At 38.3% G+C, this 19,907-nt stretch overlaps 1 protein-coding gene across 1 annotated transcript in view; it reads left to right on the top strand.

The window, feature by feature from the left end:
• The window catches only part of GUCY2F (guanylate cyclase 2F, retinal), a gene marked incomplete at both ends in the record, with an annotated part of 87,041 nt that overhangs the window by 37,654 nt on the left and 29,480 nt on the right, over positions 1-19,907 (top strand). The window contains 3 exons of the mRNA XM_082646880.1: positions 1,911-2,042; positions 7,312-7,401; positions 18,443-18,619. Coding sequence (XP_082503006.1) covers positions 1,911-2,042; positions 7,312-7,401; positions 18,443-18,619 — 399 coding nt within the window. The remainder of the gene's footprint in view (positions 1-1,910; positions 2,043-7,311; positions 7,402-18,442; positions 18,620-19,907) is intronic.

Genomic DNA, 19,907 nt, shown 5'->3' with positions numbered 1-19,907 from the left:
CTCCTTCTCCTTCTCCTTCTCCTTCTCCTTCTCCTTCTCCTTCTCCTTCTCCTTCTCCTTCCTCTTCTTCTTCCTCTTCTTCTTCCTCTTCTTCTTCTTCTTCTTCTTCTTCTTCTTCTTCTTCTTCTTCTTCTTCTTCCTTTGCTATATTGACCCAGGTGGAAAGGGATGGCATTACCTAGAAGAACATAGCCCTTGGCCTCCAGATCCTTTGTGGCACTTGGCTTGTATCATGGGTTCTTATGGAAGAAGATAAGGGGAGCATATATTTTCCTTAACTGCTGTGTAGTCACAAACTTGCAGCTGGCTGTGTCTAATCAGTCAAGAAGCCAAGGCAAGAATTCCATCCAAATGGAATGTCTGAAAGTGTAAACTCTTGGTGAATAAAAAATTAATTCAGTCTAGAAAAATTGGCAGGTCAGTAGAAGTCAGGTCAGGAAAGGAAGTTTTTAGAAGAAGGTGAAGCTGAAGCCCAAATATATGTGGATTTTGGCAGATTCTCTTGCTTTCTCCTTTGCCCTTCATGGAGAGGTTTATATCTCAATATACAGATCTAGGTGCTCCTGCTGAGATATGAAAATAAAGAATGAAAGGGAAGTGGATTCCTCTCTGGCCTTGCTCTGTTGAGGAGAGTTCAGGTTGATGCAAGGGATATGTGAAGAGTCGTTTTCCACCTTGTCTGAATCTTGAGCTGTTGGGACTTCAACACATTAGGGGCTAAGTATAGTTTACTATTGCCTTGGAGCTTTGTGATTGTCTTGTCTTGGTAGAATGAACTGAACTCGGGGCTAAATCAACTGGTGATCTTCAGTTTATCAAAGACTGTTAAGGGCAGAGTGTGTGAAACTACTTAAGATTAATTTTTATTGGCAAGCAAGAGAGAAACAAAGCATGATGTGGTACAAAGAACACAAGACCGGAAACATAACATCTACGTTCCTCTTCCAGTTCCTAAGTCCTTCTCTAGGTCTCTGTTTCTTCATTGTAAAATGAGAGTGTTGGAGTTGGTGGTGGGGAATGGCCTAGACAATACCAAATGTAACTGCTAACTCTGAATTGCTATAATTTTAAGAAAGGTATATTTAGAGAAGTGGAGAAGGATATGAGGAACTTGTTGACTTATTATTTCTTCATATGAAGTACATCTGCTGGTTCAGTTGAAGATATTAAGTTCAGTTGAAGATGTTCAATTTTAAAAGTTAACACAGATTGGAGATAACCCTTCCTTTTGTCATTCAACTGTACACTTCCTAGCCCTCTCTTATCAGACTTATGTGTACTAATTAACAAATAAAGGAATAAGAAATTTGGCCTATTTAAACATCAGACTTATAAATCATGGGCAGATGATCTTCTCACTCTCTACCATCTTATAGCTTTCTGAGATATCTTCTGCCATTAATCTTGCCTGCACAAAAAAGGATGCCATTCAAGATGGTATAACATAAAGAGCTAGGCCTAAGAGCCAGAACAGTGGGATTCTGTCCTAATTTTTCTATTGATTTTTTCAAAATGTTAGATTCTCATCTTTTTCTCATTTTTGTCTATAAAATGAGGGTCCCAAATTAAATTATGACAGGCGTTCTTTCTTGTCCCCCAAAATCCATGGCTCTAATCTTCTCTAGGAGATGGAAATATCTGCAAAGCTTTGCCTTTCTTTTGTGGTATATGGAGGTGAATTGTGGTATACGGAGGTGAAGCACAGAACCAATCCTAGCATTAAAAAATGCTGGGGATAGGAAAAATTAATCAATCTCAGGTTTATAGAGCTCAACTCATAGAGTTACTCGATTAGGAATTAAAAAAGAAAAAGAATACCATGTAAGCATAGTGTCTATACCATAGCTCAATGCTCTGTCCTTAATCACGATAATTTTGTTCATAAACTTTCTTTTCTAATCCTTTCACAGAGAGGAAGTCGTGTCAGTGTAAGCTTCCAGATCACGTCGGAGGTCCAAAGTGGAAGGTACCCAAGGCTCTCCTTTTCTTCAGGGAGTCTAACTCCAGCTATCTATGAAAACTCCAACATAGCAATTTATGAGGTAGGATATCCAACAGCTATCTAATCTGCTGCCTTCTTGGGTTTTAAATTGAGACAGTGACGTAGGACTTACTTAGTCTTTGTGCCAAAATATTGAGGCCTTTGGTAAGTCTTTCCTTTTGATAAGTTTTTTTGTCCATTATCCCCTTACAGACTTGTTTGGTTGACATTTTTGACGATGATTTTCCTCGGCAGCTAATCTACTTACTTCCAACTTCATTGATCTTTCAACACCATGTATTTACTATGAATGCAGAAAAAAGTTTGTGAGGCCCAAACACTTAACCATGTCACTTATTCCAGAAGACATAGATATAATAATAGAAGAAATGACTTCCTGAGTGAACTGTTTGTGATGGGATGTCTAGAGACATGCTTATATAGAGTAAGGCTTGGGGCAAGCTCTTCCCTTCAAATACTGCTTGTTCTTCCTTTACCTGTTATTCTCTGATATTACTGAAATCTTTAAAAAATTATTCATTTCTTTCCTTTCCTCAGCCTGTACTTCCTCTTGCAGTAAAAGGTTACCTTCTGATGTCTAAAATAGAAATCCTTTTTATTTCACTTAAATTTCTGTCTTTCAAGCTTTAAGAGACCACCCCCAACCCCTTGTTCTAAGATACTGGAATTTGGCAACCAGAACAAATCTTGCATCAGTTAGAGAGACGAACTGTTTCTTCTCAGCAGGAAAGAGTTAAGCAGGGGGTAAAAGGGAAACTAGACTGCCTTTCTGTCCCTCCTAAGTAAGGCCTTCCCAGTATGGTTTCCTTGTTTTGTTTGAAGGTACTCCCCAAAGCAGCAAACACTCTCAACTTCAATAGTAACTACAAAGAAAGTCCAAAACAGGCCAGAATGAGTTTTTAGGTTGTCCACCATTGGATTTTCCAAGTGAATGCTCTCCTTCATTGGATAAATAATTTATAGCTACATAAAAACACCAAGATTAGCGTGGCATATATTTTCTCAGTGTACCTGAAGTGTGTTGACTTAAATTTGGAGCAGGAAACCTCTGGATCTTGCCTTGAACTTAATTTAATCAAAGAGGAGATTTGATTCAAATGTAAACTTGAGGTATTGGGGAATTGACAGTTCTACTCTCTCAAAGACCAAAGGCAAGATAATCTCAAGATAATCTTCTGAATGTCAAATGGAATGGGGCTGATGGCTTTACAAATATATTGACATCTCTAAGATTCTGAAGTAAATCTCAATACCTATGGCAGTCTCTTGGTTTTTCATCTGTAAATTGAGGGGTTGAACTAAATTCTTAAACTTGGCTGTTCATTAGAATCTCTGTGGGAAACTTAAAAAAATACCTATGCCCAGGCATAGTAACTCTGATTCATTTGGTATGGGGTGGACCCAGGCATTGGTATTTCTTTTAAAAGTTCCCCTATATGTGCAGCCAGGGTTGAGAATTGCTGAACTAAGAGTAAGGCCTCTTCTGGCCCAGATATGCTATGAATCTCTGATTCTGTGGAAGAATTTATGTGTTTAATTGTGGTATGTTTTATTTGGTGGAGCTGGAAGGTGATAGTGTAGAATTAAGAAGGGAGAAAATAAACATCTGTATGTAATTGGCCTTTAAGAATTTGTCAGATATTTCCTCACTTTGGAAGGAAGCAGACAGTTGAGTTAGTTCCCATAATGCCTGTTGTTGGTCAGTCAGATCATGGGTGTTTCTGAACTGTGTAGGCCAAAGGAGGACTTTATCTGCACAAAAGGAAGGTGTTAGTGAGAATGATACCACGCCATGAGGTCAAGATTAGGCTGATGGCAGGATGTAAAGGAAGACAGTTGAAGCTAGAAAACTGCCTAGCTAGAGCTAACGGGGACTCCAGGAGAGAGCGGTAGTCAATCGAATCAACAGACCAAAGAAAGAGGTCCAGTGTGCCTTCTGAAACAGCCCTCTATTAGGAATGTTTTAAAGATTCATTATCTAGTTTCTGTTTAGAATAAACCGAATTTTCATAAGAATTTTTACTGGAAGGTGTGGAAGTTCCAGACAATGTGCCTGGAGTAGCAGATACCTAATAACAGAGGACAGGCTTCTTTAGGACATGCCATAACATTGTAATACACTGACACAGATTCACACTTCGTTGGGACACACAGATGCATAGCCTTCGGAACTGTACAGGAAAATCAGCCCTTATCTCAGAGATACTCTGTGAGATGTAAAAGGAAAGCCGGCTGAGCAGACTGCTGGGGAAAGAGCAATGACTGGCCGATGCAATGGGGACATGTCGGGATCTGTTCTAATAGCCACAGTCTAGGGGAGAGGGGGTGAGGTGGGCAGTAGTGCAACCCTGACACACTCAGAGAGAACCAACTGAACTGATCCTCCCTTTTCATTCTCTGACTCCTTCTGTCCCTCAACCTCTTTCTGTGTTTTGCTCTTTGTCTCATTTCTGTCCTCCCCCGCATACCCTCCCCATTCATCTCTCTTTTCCAGAGCCTTTTTTTCTATCTTCCCACCTTCTATATCCCATATAGCTCTCTCTCCACTCCTCTCCTTTGCACCAACCATCTTTTCTCTCTCATCACAGAATTGGATCATCAAAGCTGAAAAGGACCTTAGAAATCATCTAAGTCGTCCAGCTCTATCAGTGAGGAAACTGAGGCTCAGGTCAATGAGGTAGCTACCCTAAGACCACCCCTGAATTTGAGGCAAAGCCAGGTCTAGAACTTAATTCTCTTGACTCTTAGTTAATACAACAGGGCCTTAGTGCAAAACTGATGGACTTTAAATTACTTCTAAAAACTTTAGTGGATAGAGTTTGATGTTTCTTCCTCTTAATTAAAAAGTGAATGATGAGTGAAGTATTTTATCATTCTTTCTCTTAAAAGAAAAAACAAAACAAATAGTGCATGCACGGTAAAGATAAAACCGGCCCATATCCTCCCTTTTCCTCATTACTCATAAAGTAGGATACACACAGACTTAATAAACATTTGCTTATAAAGTTCATGAGAATTGTTTAAATCTTGAAACAAACACACACAAATCCCCCAAACCAAAGAAAGCCCATGGGAGGAAAGAGCAACAAAGTGGGAGATGGAAGACCTTGGTTCTGTTACTACCTAACCTTCTGACCTTGGGCAAGTCATTTAATCTCTTCAGGCTTCAATTACTTTAAATATGAAGCCCTCAAATTTGGTGATTTGGGAGGAAAAAAAAGCTCTGCTTAACTACTTGTAAAAGTTAATAAGCAAGAGAGAAAGCGGACCCATATCTGCAATAGGGCAGACTCCAGGAAGAAGGTATTAGGCACTGGCTATAGGCAGAGTCAGGGCTGCCAGTACTGATATTCAGGCTGTGCACTGCACAAGGGAACCACTTCTAAGAGGGTACTATTCACATTGTAGACATACAGTAACGTATATGAGAGTGGTGCAGGAGTGAGCAAAGAGATTCTGGCCTCTCAGCCTAGTTCTGGAATGAGGTAGCGGACCTGACAAAGAGGCCTTACCTGGCAGGCAGGGCTTGGTGGTACGCAGAACACTGAAGCTGCTAGTGGAGTGTTTTCCCTGGTGTCTGGAGGATGTATGAGTCAACGAGAGTGTGGTACATGCACAGATATATACAGCTGGGGCTGCTGCCCAACATCACAGGGCTGCCACAGGCTGCAAAATAATATTCTCACATTATTTTTTACTTGAGGGAAAGCACCCTTTGCTAATTAGCACAAAGTTGCCGTAGAAGCTAGCGGTGACCATGGTCCATGTAATATAATTGCAAACGTGCTGGGAAGGCTTTACTATATACACATCAGTGTATAACCCACACATGGGCTGACTGTAAATTCCCAGTTAGAGTTTATTCTTTCAGATTAAACCTCAGCCTTTGATCTCTCTAAAGGGCAAAATCCTTTAGATTTTGTGGGGCCTTACGATGGGCCTTTCTAACCAGTTCCTAAGTGACTATGATGTAACTGGTCTAGGGCCACACTCAGGGAATTGCTGGGCAAGAGACCAGGAAAGCTGCCTTTGGTACTTTGACCAATCTGCTACAGACAGGCACTGGTCCTGGACTACCTTTCTGAATTTTGTGGGCGTGAGCCTGGCTGGCACAGTTTTGTTCAGCTGCTGAAGGTCTCTAGAAGCCATTTCCTAGTTAAAGGGTTTTGAGCTCCTTGGCCAGAAGATACCCTCTAACACCCAGTACGGCGAGTAACTCAGATGCCTGCAGCTCCCATTATTAGCCTTTGCCTCCGGCTGGTCTCCAGATGTAGTGCCACAGCTGGATATATTCCATAATAAGATAGTGGCTACACTCTCTTATTCTCGGAATTTGACTGTACAGAGCTCTCTGCTTTATTATCTCTACTTGATGACAAATTGGTGCAGCCTGAAATGGAATCTCCAGACTATAGGTAATAGACGTGAAAGCACTTTGAAGAGGAGAGAGCGCTGTGCAAATGTAAGGCATTATTATTATTATTACAGAGAAAAAGGAATCTGTGTGTTGCTTTTTTCAGATTTGGGCTGGACAGAAACTAAATAGGGCTTGGTGACTGACGAATCCTTGAGGCTATGCACGTAGAAGAAAATTATCTATCAGGCACTGGCGTTAAAGTGAAGACAGTAAAATAATTGTTGTTTTTGACTTGACAGCAGCCTTAGAAATAGCTGTTTTGTGCTTAAAAAGTCAGAAATAGACTTCTGAAAGAGTCTAGATTACTCTATTACTATGGTAGTACATTTGTACATCCAAATAAAAAATGTTTAATCGATGTTTAAGCCAATCAGTTTATGATTAAAGCATAACAGGCTCCCAAAATGACCTGTCCCACAAGAGAAAAATGGATCAAGGTAAATGCAGGAAACATTTGCTGCACTACATCTCCTGCCCTACATCTCTCGACATAGACGCCTCAAGGCAGTGAGAATTGCAACCACTAACCATCACCATTAATCGCAGGAAACCTGGTGCCACGTCACTTAGCTATGAATGAGTGAAATGACCCGGGACTTTCTGCAGTTAGTTAAGGAAGTCGTTGCAGAGAGCAGTATCATTCCTTTGATGGCATCTGCATCCCTGCAATTGTTTCCCTGCTTTAGTTAATTGGAACTTTAAACTTTAACTTCTCTGTGTGACCTCCTTTTTAGCTCTGAATACAGAATGTCCATGGGGTGGAGGGTGAGAGAGGAGGAACAACGCTTGTTTAGGTTGATGGTCTAACTATAGACTCTTCATGTGGAAGGGACATTGCTCTAAAGCTGCTGGCAACTAAGGCTCACCAACAATCTTTACCTTTTCTTTCTAGGGTGATTGGGTGTGGCTGAAAAAGTTCCCCTCTGGAGATTTTGGAGACATTAAATCCATCAAATCAAGTGCAAGTGATATGTTTGAAATGGTATGAGAAACCCTCTCTTATATATATTCCCACTGAAACCACCAATCGTTTCTCCAAAGTAACTAATACCAGCTGTTAGAAAGATCCTTTAACAGATCAGTGCAGGGAAACTATAGGGTAGCTACTGACTCATTACGACCGTATGATGCAATGGCAAAAGTATGGGCTCCGGAGTCAGAAAGACATGAAGGATTCACTTCTCAGCTCTACCACTTAAGAGATATATTAACTTGGAAAAGTCACCTAAACTCCCTGAGCTTTACTTTCCTTATTTGTAAAAGGAGTATATTAATGTCTACCTCCCAGGGTTGAGATAATACACGTAAAGCATCTTGCACATTTCCTGACATATAGCTTCTTCGTAAAATGGTAGGTATCTGATTATTATTAAGTACATATCCCATAATCATTCAAAATCTCCGTTTGCCAGGCCTGGAAAAGTCATCTGGTAATTTCTATTTACATAAGAAAAATGGTGATTTCCCAATGCCACCAATTATATTAAAAAAGTCCTTGGGGGCTTCCCTGGTGGCGCAGTGGTTGATAGTCTGCCTGTCGATGGAGGGGACACGGGTTCGTGCCCCGGTCCGGGAAGATCCCACGTGCCGCGGAGCGGCTGGGCCTGTGAGCCATGGCTGCTGAGCCTGCGCGTCCGGAGCCTGTGCTCCACAACGGGAGAGGCCACGACAGTGAGAGGCCCGCATACCGCAAAAAAAAAAAAAAAAAGTCCTTGGATAGTTTGTTTAAGGAAGCAGTCTGTACATAAGGCAGAGATGATGATGCTTCCTCTCAAACCATTTAAAATTGACTCCTCCTTGAACTTTGAGTTCATAAAAGATTTACGGAGACTGTCTCTGGTTCCTTCAGACTCATGAAAGTGGGATTTCTAGAAGATAATGATATATTTCTTCACATTTATGAATCAGGCAAGTTCAAATCAATCCAATAGGTTTGAATGAGACACCTGCTACATCCAGACTGCTGTACAAGTGAGAAAACAAGGGAAATGGGGAAATGGAAGAGGTGCAGCCCATGAGGGACCCAATGTGCCTCATGGATCAGAATGAGATGTTAGGATTTGGTATTTCCCTTACATGTGGTTCTGATGCCTGGAGCTGAAGGAAAAATAATGAGAGATGAATCCAGAAGGGGTGACTAAGGTCAGAGCTAGAATAAGCAGTCCCACACTGGTTTGATGATCTGGGATGCTAAACAGAGAGCTAGATCCAAAGTATGGAGCCAAACAACGCCAAACCTGGGGCAGCTGATAAACTAGAAGTACGGAAGTAAGAAGACCCAAGGTAGAGTGTGTCCATGATACCTTTTTTGGGTAATTTAAAATTTTGACATAATTTCAAACTTGCAGCAAAGCTGCAAGAATAATTCAAGGAACTACTGTATATCCTACCCAGATTCAGCAATTGTTTACATTTTTCCTAGTGCTTTTCATTCTCTATTTATAAATTTATGTACAGTCGGCCTTCAGAGTCCATGTGTTCTGCACCCCTTGATTCAACCAACTTCAGATTGGTTGAATCTGCAGCTGCAGAACCCACGTATATGGAGGGCCCACTGTACTATTTTATTTTATTTTTGTTTTTTTTAAGTTGACAAGTATTTATTACATTGTTTGATAACAACCAATATTATGTGTTAACTATTATTTTTTTAGAGGATAAAATCATGATTCTCGCACAAATACAAAATGAATACATGTCAAAGGTTTTGTTTAAATCATTAAATATATAAGGGAATCAGGAAGATATTACAACCACTTCAAGGGAGAATTCAAAGTACTGCTGTATCATTTTATATAAGGGACTTCAACGTCCATGGAGTTTGGTATCCTCCTGGGTTTGGAATCAATCCCCAGTGGATACTGAGGGTTGACTATATATTCTTTTTTTCTCAACCATTTGAGAGTAAGGTGTAGACATCATGCCATTTTACCTCTAAATACTTCAGTGTTTACTTCCTAAAAACAAAGACATTCTTCTATATAACTATGGTATCATCATCAAAATCAGAAAATTTAGCATTGATACAGTAATATTATCTAAACTACTGCTCATACTTTAATTTTATCATTAGTCATAATACATTATAGCTAATTTTTCCCTGGGCCAGCTTCCAATCCAAGTTTACACATCGTAGTTGGTTGTCATGTCTTTTTAGTTGCCTTTAATCTGAAACAGAGTCTCCGCTTTTTGTTGTTGTTGTTTTTCTTTATCTTGATATTTTTGGAAGAATTCAGCTGAGTTATTTTGTAGATGGTCCCTCAATTTGGGTGTTTTCCATGTTCTTCTGGTTAGATTTAGGTTATGCATCTTCAGCCAGAATGCTACAGAAGTGATGCAGTGTTCTTTTCAGTGCTTTGTATTAGGAAGCACATAATGTTGGTTGTCCCATTATTAGTGATATTAACTCTTATTGCTTGGTTTAGGTGGTGTCTACCAGATTTTGCCACTGTAGAGCTACTGTTATTTTTTTCCTCATTGTAATTAATACATAATTTGTAGAGAGATCATTTGAGTCTGTATAAATAGCCTGTTTTTTTGATCAAATTTTTACCTACTAATTTTAGCATCCATTGATGATTCTCTAACTCTAGCATTCTTTCTATGTTTATTTGTTGGCTCTGTATTGTAAGAAAGAGCCTTACCTTCTCTACCGTTTATTTATTTATTCATACATTTATACCAGTGGTTTTAATTTTATTCAATTATCTATCTATCATCTATCTATCATCCATAATACCTCCAATTGTAATTGAATGCCACAGAGTTCATTCTATCCTTTCCCTTTCCGTATTTGTAACTCCTTTCTCCAACAGTTAGAAAACTGGCTCCCATTATCCTCATGACATCTTTTTGTGTCCCCTTACTAACTTGTGTTACTATGTCAGGTGCAGATAGTAACTCAATTCTAGGGTGAAGGCCAATTTTCCAGAATTTACCATGTGAAAGGCCCTAATTCCTTTCTAGTACTTTTATGAAGCAGGAAGTGGATCTGACGATGCTATCACTGTGAGTCTAGCACTGCTTTGACTACTATGTGCCTTCATGATTTTAAAATTTTGGGACTGAGTATCAGGGGCCAGACTGGAGAACACATCTTGGTGAGCCAGCTATAGAAGGGAGTCGTGTACAGTCAGATAGATATTCCTTAAAGGGAAACAGCTGGAGTCAGAAGGCCAAAGGACTGATGACTTCCAACATCTTTTAGGGTCCCAACTTCTCCAAAGACGTATGCAGGAAAATCAGGCTGTATCTGTCTCCCAGTCTCATGTTCTTTCCCATCATCTGGAACTGAGTGGCATACTCCTTGTACCTTCTAATACCTTGGCTATTTAGTTCCTTGCCATATAATCTCTAATCATCTTCTCTTCTGTTTCACTTTGGCCATCCACTACTATCATTATACCTCGGGGTTTGTCATTATCTATAATTGCTACTGAAAATGCTTCACTTCCAAAATCATAGATTCAAACATCACACTCTCTTGACTATAGCCTTCTCTTCTTTCAACTGTGCCTATATTTTACCTTGGGTCTTCCTGTCTACTGACCTCTACTTTCTCCCATCCCACAAGCCCTTCTTTTATCTTCTTTCATGCCTACCTTAGATTTCATAGTTGACCGTTTGAACACATTCTTATTTCTGTCTTTTTGGACACACATAAAACTCATATTCAGGATGACCCTAACTCTTAACTTGCTTTGTGCCTGCATCTGAACAGCTGAGTATTATGGCAGAAAGTCATGCAACAAGGTATATTGTTTCCATCTTAAAATGTCCCTTAAAATTATCCTTTAAGTCCATTATAATACTTCATTAGTTAATTCACTTTCTACAACCTGTATTTCAGAGCTTCTCCATTTTCCTTAAAAGTCCAATGTTCTCTTCCTCTATTTTTACTGTTACCATCCTGGTCCAAGCCACCGTCATCACCCACTAGAGCTACGGCAATTGTCTGTTGTTTTTTTTTTTTTTTAAAGAGACAGTTTAGTTTTTAGAGCAGTTTTAGGTTCACAGAAAAATTGAGCCTCCCCCACTATCAACATCCTGAACCAGAGTGGTACATTTGTTATAATCCATGAGCACACATTGACACATCATTATCACTCAAAGTCCATAGCTTACATTAGGGTTCAGAGGGTAGTACATCCTGTGCATTTTGACAAATGCATAATGATGTATCTACCATTATAGTAACATACAGAATAGTTTCAATGCCCTAAAAATCCTCTATGCTCTGCCTATTCACACCTTCCTCCCCATAAACCCTGGCAACCACTGGCAATTGTCTTTACACATACCCACTTTTATCATTGTCAAATCTTTTCTCCACATTGCAATCTGAATCAAAGTCAAACCTGATCTTGTCAGTTCTCTGCTTGAATCTCTTTAATTAGATTCCTATTGTTCTTCTCTTTGTGTGGAGATTTTAAATTACAGATTCAATTTCTTGAATAGATATTGGACTATTCAAACTTTCTATTTCTTCTTATACCTGTTTCAGTAAGTTATGTCTTAAAAGGAAGTTGTCCATTCCATATATGTTGTCGAACTTACTGGCATAAAGTTGTACATAATATGCTCATGCAATCTTTTAAGTAGCCTTAGGATCTGTAGTGATGCTCCCATTTTCATTTCTGATAATGACAATATGTGTTTTCTCTTTCTTGATCAGTTTTGCTGGAAGATTATCAATTTTATTAATCCTTTCCAGAAATCAACTTTTGGCTTTGTTGATTTTTCTCTGTTGTGTGTCTGCTTTCTATTTCATTGATTTGTATTCTGGTTATTTCTTTCCTTCTAGTTTCTTTGCTTTTAATTTGTTGTTCTTTTTCTAGTTTTTTGAGCTGGAAGTTTTTATAGTTGATTTTAACCGTTCTTAGTTTCCAATACAGTCACTTAAAGCTAGAAAACTTCCTTTAAGTACTGCTTCAGCTACATCCTGGAAGTTTTTCTTTTCTTTTAAAAAACTTTTATTATAGAAAATAACAAACACACACAAAATAAACAGAATGATATAAACAAACTCCATATGCCCGTCACCCAACTTCAACAATTATCAACATTCTACCATTATTATTTCATCTCTACCTCCACCCACTTCTCACATCTCTAACTTGGTTATTATTGTTGTTATTTTGCAGTTCTGTATTTCTGAGGTACAATTACACGCATTGAAATGCTCATATCATAGATATATAATTTTGATGAAGAGATATGCCCATATAATCTAGACTTCTATTATGATATAGAATAGGGGTCGGCAGAGTTTTTACATCCTGGCCTGTTTTTTACATCCTGGGAGCTAAGAATGTTTTTTACATTTTTTAAGGGTTGTAAAAAAAGAAAACAAAGATTATGCAACAGAAACTATACATGATCAGCAAAGCCTAAAATATTTACTATAGGTACAGAAGAGGATTGCTGACCCCTGATATAAAACATTTCTTTCTCTCAAGAAAGTTCCCTTGTGTTCATTAGTAAATTATTGCGTCCCCCCCGCCAACCAAAGAAAACCACTGTTCTGGGTTTTTGGTCTATCTTGCATTAATTTTGCTTATCCTATAACCTCATATAAGTGGAATCATACAGCATACTGACTGATTCATTCGTGTTATCATGTGTATAAATAGCTTGCTCTTTTCATTGCTGAGTAGTAGTCAATTGCATGAATATAACACAATGTAATTATCTGTTTTCCTGCTGATGGGCATTTAGGCTGGTTCCAATTTTGGCTATTGTGAAGAAAACTGATACGAATATGCTTTTTATGTCTTTTTATGGACACATATTTTAATTTCTCTTGGGTAAATACCTAAGAGTGGAATTTCTATGTTAAAATATAGTATATGTTTAACTTTATAAGACACTATCAAACCTTTCCTAGTTTAATTTCCTACACGCTAGTTATGAGAGCTCCCTTTACATCATCACCAATGATGTAGTCTTGTCAGTCTTTTTGGTTTTAGTATTCTAGTAGGTTTCTATGGGTATCTCATTGTGTTTTTTTAATTTTAAATTATGATAAAATGACAGAAATTACCATCTCTAAGTGTTGAGTATATTCACATTTTTTGGCAACAGATTGTCACAGCTTTTCTCTTGCAAAGCTGAAACTCTGTACCTATTAAACAAAACTCTCCTTTTCCCCACTCACCCTCAACGCTTGATAACCACCATTCTATTTTCTGCTTCTATGAATTTGACTACTTTAGATACCTCTTTTTGTCACTGGCTTATTTCACATAGTATAATGTCTCATTGTGTTTCGAAAAGACATTTTTTATTTACGTATAATTTGATGAATGAATTATCTGTTCAGTGAATTTTGATAATTGCATATATTGCATATATCTGTGTAACCACTCCCCAAAACAAGATACAGAATATGTTTATCACCCCAGAAAGTTCTCTTGTTTCCCTTCTCAGTCATTTCTTTTATCCCAGAGGCAATCATTGTTCTGATATCTATCATCATGAATTAATATTTTTTCTGTTCTTGGATTTCGTATAAGTGGAATGATAGACTGTATACTCTTTTGTGCCTGACTTTCTTCTCTCAACATAGTATTTTTAAGATTAAATCCACGTTTTTGCAGGTATCAGTAGCAGTTCACTTTTTTAAATTTCTGAGTAGTATTTCATTTTATGAATACATCACAATTTGTTTATAATTTTCCTGTTGATGAACATTTGGCTGGGTTTCCAGTTTTTTGGAGTTATGAATAAGACAACTATAAATATTTGTTTAATTAAGAAAAAACACATAACATAAAACTTACCATCTTTATTTTTAAATGTACAATTCAGCAGTGTTAAATATACTTGCATTGTTGTTAAACACATCGCCAGAACTTTTTCAATTTGCAAATATAAAACTCTGTACCCATTAAATAGCAGCTCACTTTTTTCCCCTCCACCTATTCTGGGTTAACCACCATTCTACTTTCTGTTTCCATGAATATGACTACTTTAGACACCTTATATAAATGGAATAATATAGTATTTGTCTTTTTGTGACTGGCATATTTCACCTAGCATAATGTCTTCAAGGTTCATCCATGTGGTAAAGTGTGAATAGATTTCTTTCCTTTTAAAGGCTGAACAATATTCCATTTTATGTTATTCATTCATTTCTTGATGGACATTTGGGTTGCTATGAATATGGGTGTGCAAATATCTCTCTGAGATCCTGCTTTCAATTCTTTGGATATATACCCAGGAGTGGAATTTCTGGATCATATTGTAGTTCTATTTTTAATTTTTTGAGGAACCTCCATACTGTTTTCCATAGCAGTTGCATCATTTTACAATCCTACCAACAGTACACAAGAGTTCTAATTTCTCCACATCCTTGTCAACACTTGTTACTATCTGGTTATTTTTTTTTAATTTATAGTAACCACCCTAATGGGTGGGAGATGATATCATATTGTAATTTTGATTTGCACTTCTCTGATGATTAGTATGTTGAGTATTTCTTCATAGGCAACTATAAACATTTTTGTCCAAGCATTGATATTTTTGTGAACATATATTTTCACTTCTCTTCAGTAAATGCTTAAGAATAGACAAACTGAGTCATAGAGTAGATGTACGTATAACTTTATATGAAACATCCAAACAGGTCTCCAAATTGGTTACAATATTTTACACGCCTGTCAGAAATGTACAAAAGTTCCAGTTGCTTTAAATTCTCAGCAACATTTGTCTTTTTGATATTTGCCTTTCTACGGTGTATAAAATGTTATCTTATTGTGGTTTTAATTTGCATTTTCTTGATGACTAATGTTATTGAGCATCTTTTCATGTGTTTATAATTCATTTGTATATCTTCTTTTGTGAATTGTCTGTTCACATTTTTTCCCATTTAAAAAAATTGAGAGTTTTGCCTTTTAATTGTTGAAATGTAGACGTTCTTTATATAACCTTCCTTTGGTCAGATATATGTTTTACAGTATTTTTTCTCAGTCTGTGGATTGTTTGTTTAATGGTTTTGATGAGCAAAATTTTTAATTTTGAGGAAATCCAATTTATGATTTTATTTTGCGGCTTGAAAATCTTTGCCAATTCCAAGATTTTAGATTTAGGATTATGATCCATTTTGAATTAGTTTTTGTGTATGGACTGAGATAGTGGTCATGGTTAATTTTTTTTTCCTTAGCGATATCCAGTGTTCCAGTAACAATTATTTTAAAAAGGCTTTCCTTTCTCCACTTAATTAACTTTTCAACTTGGTGAAAAGTTGACTGACTATATATGTGTGGGTATATTTTTAGACTCTGTACTCTATTTCACTAACTCATTAGTGTACCCTACTGCCAATATCACACTATCTTGATTATCACAGCTCCAGAGTAACTCCTATAGTTAAGTGGTATAAGCTCCTGCAAATTGTTCTTTTTCAAGATTGTTTTGGATAGGGTAGTTTATTTTAATTTTCAATAAGTTCTTGAATAAACTTGTTCATTACTTCAATAAAGCCTTCTGGAATTTTTCATAGGGGGTTATATGAATTTATAAATCAATTTAGGGAAAATGGACATCTTAACAATACTGAACCTTCCAGTCCATTAATGTGGTATAGATCTTCATTTATTTAAGTTTTCTTTAACTTTTCTCATCAATGTTTTGATGCTATTATACAATATTGAGTAGAAATGGTGAAGGAAGACATCCTTGTCTTGCTCTTGACTCTAGAGGAAAAGAATTTAATGTTTTACTCTTGGGTTTGATGTTACCTGAAGGTTTTTTCACACATGTCCCTTTGACTTCTGATTTTCTGTGAATTTTTTTTTTAATCATGAAGAGGTTTTTGTATATTCTCTGACTGCCTGCATAAGTTTAGATTTTAGGAGTTTAATTATGATGTGTCTAGGTGTAGCTGTCTTCATCTTACCTGACCTCTCTAGTATTTATCACATTTTCCTGAAATTCCTTCTGGCATTTACCTCACTTCCCTGAAACTCTTCCTGTGGTGTTCATAATGTTGTTCTAAATAAGCCTTTCTCCACTTCTCTAGCCTCATTTCTAAGTCTTTATGCAGGATGTTCTTCCTTTTCCCATCTTTTAAATGTTGATATTCACCCCCCGCTTTTCTTTTTATTTTATATGCTTCCCTTGGGTTATCTCATTCACTCCCATTAATTTCATCTACCATTTACATGTTTACAATTCCCAAGTCTATTTAGCTAGAACACACTGTCTCCTTGGAATAGTTCCACCTTGATGTTCCATAGGCACCTCATTCTTAATGTGTCTCAAACTGAATTAATCAGCTGTCCTCATCACCCAGAATTTGCTTTCCCACTGTCTTAGGTCAGATTCTCTAAAAGCTGAGCCTGAGATGGAGATTCTTGTTCAAATTACTCATTGAGAGAATGCTCTCAAGAGAAAAGGAGTGAGGATGCAGGATAAGGCAGAAGCAAAAGCTCGGCAAGTATGTGATCTCAGCTTGAGACTAGCTTCAGTATGATTTTATGGGAGAAATACTGGAGCACAAGTTATACCATGAGTTCCACTTTGAGGTGAGGGAGTTGAACTTTTGTACCTTTCCCAGTCAGTCAATCATTAGCAGAGGTCTGTGGGTGGGCCCTAACCTTTCAAGTAAGATAGCTCCCCTTTGGCTTAGCCTCTAGGACAATTTTCCAGAGAATGGAGCGACTGTGAGTTACCAGCCAACATTTACAGCAGCTGCAGGATGCACTGTAAAGGGGATATAGGTGGGGTACCAACATATCCACTACTAAAACATCCCTGAATTTCTTATATTGATGTATATCACTGCCATCTATCCAGGAATCCAAGTAGAAATCTAGAAGCAAAAATGGAGCCCTTTTCTCTCTCATCCCCCATTAAAAAGTAATAATAATAGATAACAATTATTGAGTGACCGTAATATTAATTTCGAATTCTATAGCACGGTTCTCAAAGCTGCACAGGATGTGGCGCCTGTCTAACTCTCCAGCCTTTTATAAATTTATTTATTTATTTTTGGCTGTGTTGGGTCTTCATTGCTGCACACGGGCTTTCTTTAGTTGTCTTGAGTGGGGGCTACTCTTTGTTGTGGTGTGCAGACTTCTCATTGCGGTGGCTTCTCTTGTTGCAGAGCACAGCCTCTAGGTGCACGGGTTTCAGTAGTTGTGGCACGTGGGCTCAATAGTTGTGGCACATGGGCTCCGGAGCACAGGCTTAGTAGTTGTGGCTCACGGGCTTAGTTGCTCCGTGGCATGTGGAATCTTCCCGGACCAGGTCTTGAACCCTTGTCTCCTGCATTGGCAGGCGAATTCTTAACCACTGCGCCACCAGGGAAGCCTATCTCTTCAGCCTTGTGTCTCATATTCTTTCCTCTGCACTGTGTTCTGGCCACCCTAAACCTGTTGCAATTTCCTCAGCATAACATGCTCTCACTCTCAACCCCTCCCACCATGTCACCTTCACATGGTCAGCTCTTACTTGCGCTTCATGATGGTCTAGACATTACCTCCTCAGGGAAGCCAGATCTCCCAGACTGAATTAGATACTTACCATCTGAACTCTACCAGCATCCCATTCTCCCATAAGAAACCACTTCACAGGGAAATACAGCTGTCAGTTTGTTTGTCTATCACCCTTCTTTAAATGTGAGCTCTTTCAGGATATTGATTTCATTTTGTTTATCTCTATATCACTAGCATGCAGTCCAATGCCTTGGACATTGTTGAGACACACTAAATGCTTCTCACATTAGTGGAAAAAAATGAATGGATACAAAGGTAAAATGTAGTCAAAATTCGAAGTGTTTCTTCTGAAACAAATTTTGTAAGCTTTGGCCTGATGTTTATGTAAGCTATTTATTTTAATAGATGCTGCATAGATGAATATTCACGGAAAGACAATCTATTCCACCTCTTACTGTACTAACCTCTTTAGTATTCCTGGGTCACTGAGCTCCACTCCACAGTGTCCCTAAAGAATCAGGAAGAAGGCCCCAGCTCCAATTGAGACAGAACAGCTGTGACTCTCTTCTCTCCCTCTGTTTCCAGATGAAGGACCTACGTCATGAGAATATTAACCCTTTAGTGGGCTTCTTCTATGATTCGGGGATGTTTGCCATTGTGACAGAATTCTGTTCCCGAAGGAGCCTGGAAGACATACTGACAAATCAGGATGTGAAACTAGATTGGATGTTTAAATCATCACTCCTGCTGGATCTCATCAAGGTTAATGGAAAGACTGAAAATCCAGGATTTTCCCTGTAGATTAGAACTTCAATATTTTGGGATGTTTCACTTGCCTTGGATCATTATGATGCTCTTACTCCTCCACCTTCCTTCCCTGTGTCTGCCCTCACTTCTTCTCATAGCCCTTTTGTCCATATCTGTTATAAGGTCCTGATACAGAAAGAGTTTGCTTGCTCCTCACCTGCTCCCCTGTTTGAGGGCCAGATTTTTGTCTTTACTTCCTATAGCTATTGAGCACTCTTCTGCCTTAAGCAATCCTTTCTTCCATCCCATTTCTCTGCCTTCTGGATGTGGGAAAGTGCTCATTCCCAGGCTCTTTGGTTCTGCTTAGCCCCATCTCCTGGCTTTCACGTTCTAAAAGGTGGTTCAGTCTAGAACTAGGTGATGGGTCTTTGCATAGGTCTATACCATAGGTATAGATGTGGAACTCAGCATGACCAGAAAGCCAAAAGACCATCGGTTCTACCAGGCAGCACCTCCATTCTCAGAGGCAAGGACTATTAACAGCCAACGGGGTTCACAGATGGGTCCATGGATGGGCTTCAGTGGAGTCTATGAACTCCCTAGAGTGATATGAAAATTGTGTCTGTGTGCACTTGTAGTGGGCTGATTTGGATAGCCAATAGTCATTGAGCTTCCTGCATATTAATCACAGTCTTGACCCTTGTATTGTGGCCTAACTCTTTTCAAGGTTGCTTTATAGACATAATCTCATTCCAATTTTCTATAAAAGAAGTGTGATTATCCTCCTTTTACAGAGGCTCAGAGAAACTAAATGAGGTTTTTGTTATATAGTGTCTACCACACATAGTAGATACTCAATAAACATTTACCAGCTGTCTATTAAGTGGCAGAGCTAATAATAGAATCTAAATCTCTTAATTCCTATTCTAATACTCTTTCCACTCACTCTGTAAGCAAAGTCCCGTGAGTTAAGGGAGAGTCCTCTAAATGAGTCCTCTCAGACCCGTGATGAATGAAACCTAAGCATTAGACACCTAGGGAGAAATCTCCCCCACTATAGACTCTGCTTGGAAGTACTGGGGACTACAGAATTTCCTAGGGTGCAAGATGTAAAGCATACAAATACAAAGGGGTGTCAGGTGGCAAAGTAGAGCCAGATACTTAAAAGGACTCAGCATAAACAGTCCCGAGATGACTGCACTAGAAAATGGATGTATTTATATGTGAATGATTAAACCCATCTGGTAAAGTCCTGGTAGATCACATTTGAATGTCATATAAGGTTGCCAAGCAAACTGTAGCA

Source organism: Grampus griseus, assembly GCF_964374135.1.
Source record: "Grampus griseus genome assembly, chromosome: X".
In the NCBI taxonomy this organism is placed as follows: Eukaryota; Metazoa; Chordata; class Mammalia; order Artiodactyla; family Delphinidae; genus Grampus; species Grampus griseus.
This window is presented reverse-complemented; position numbering and strand designations above follow the sequence as displayed.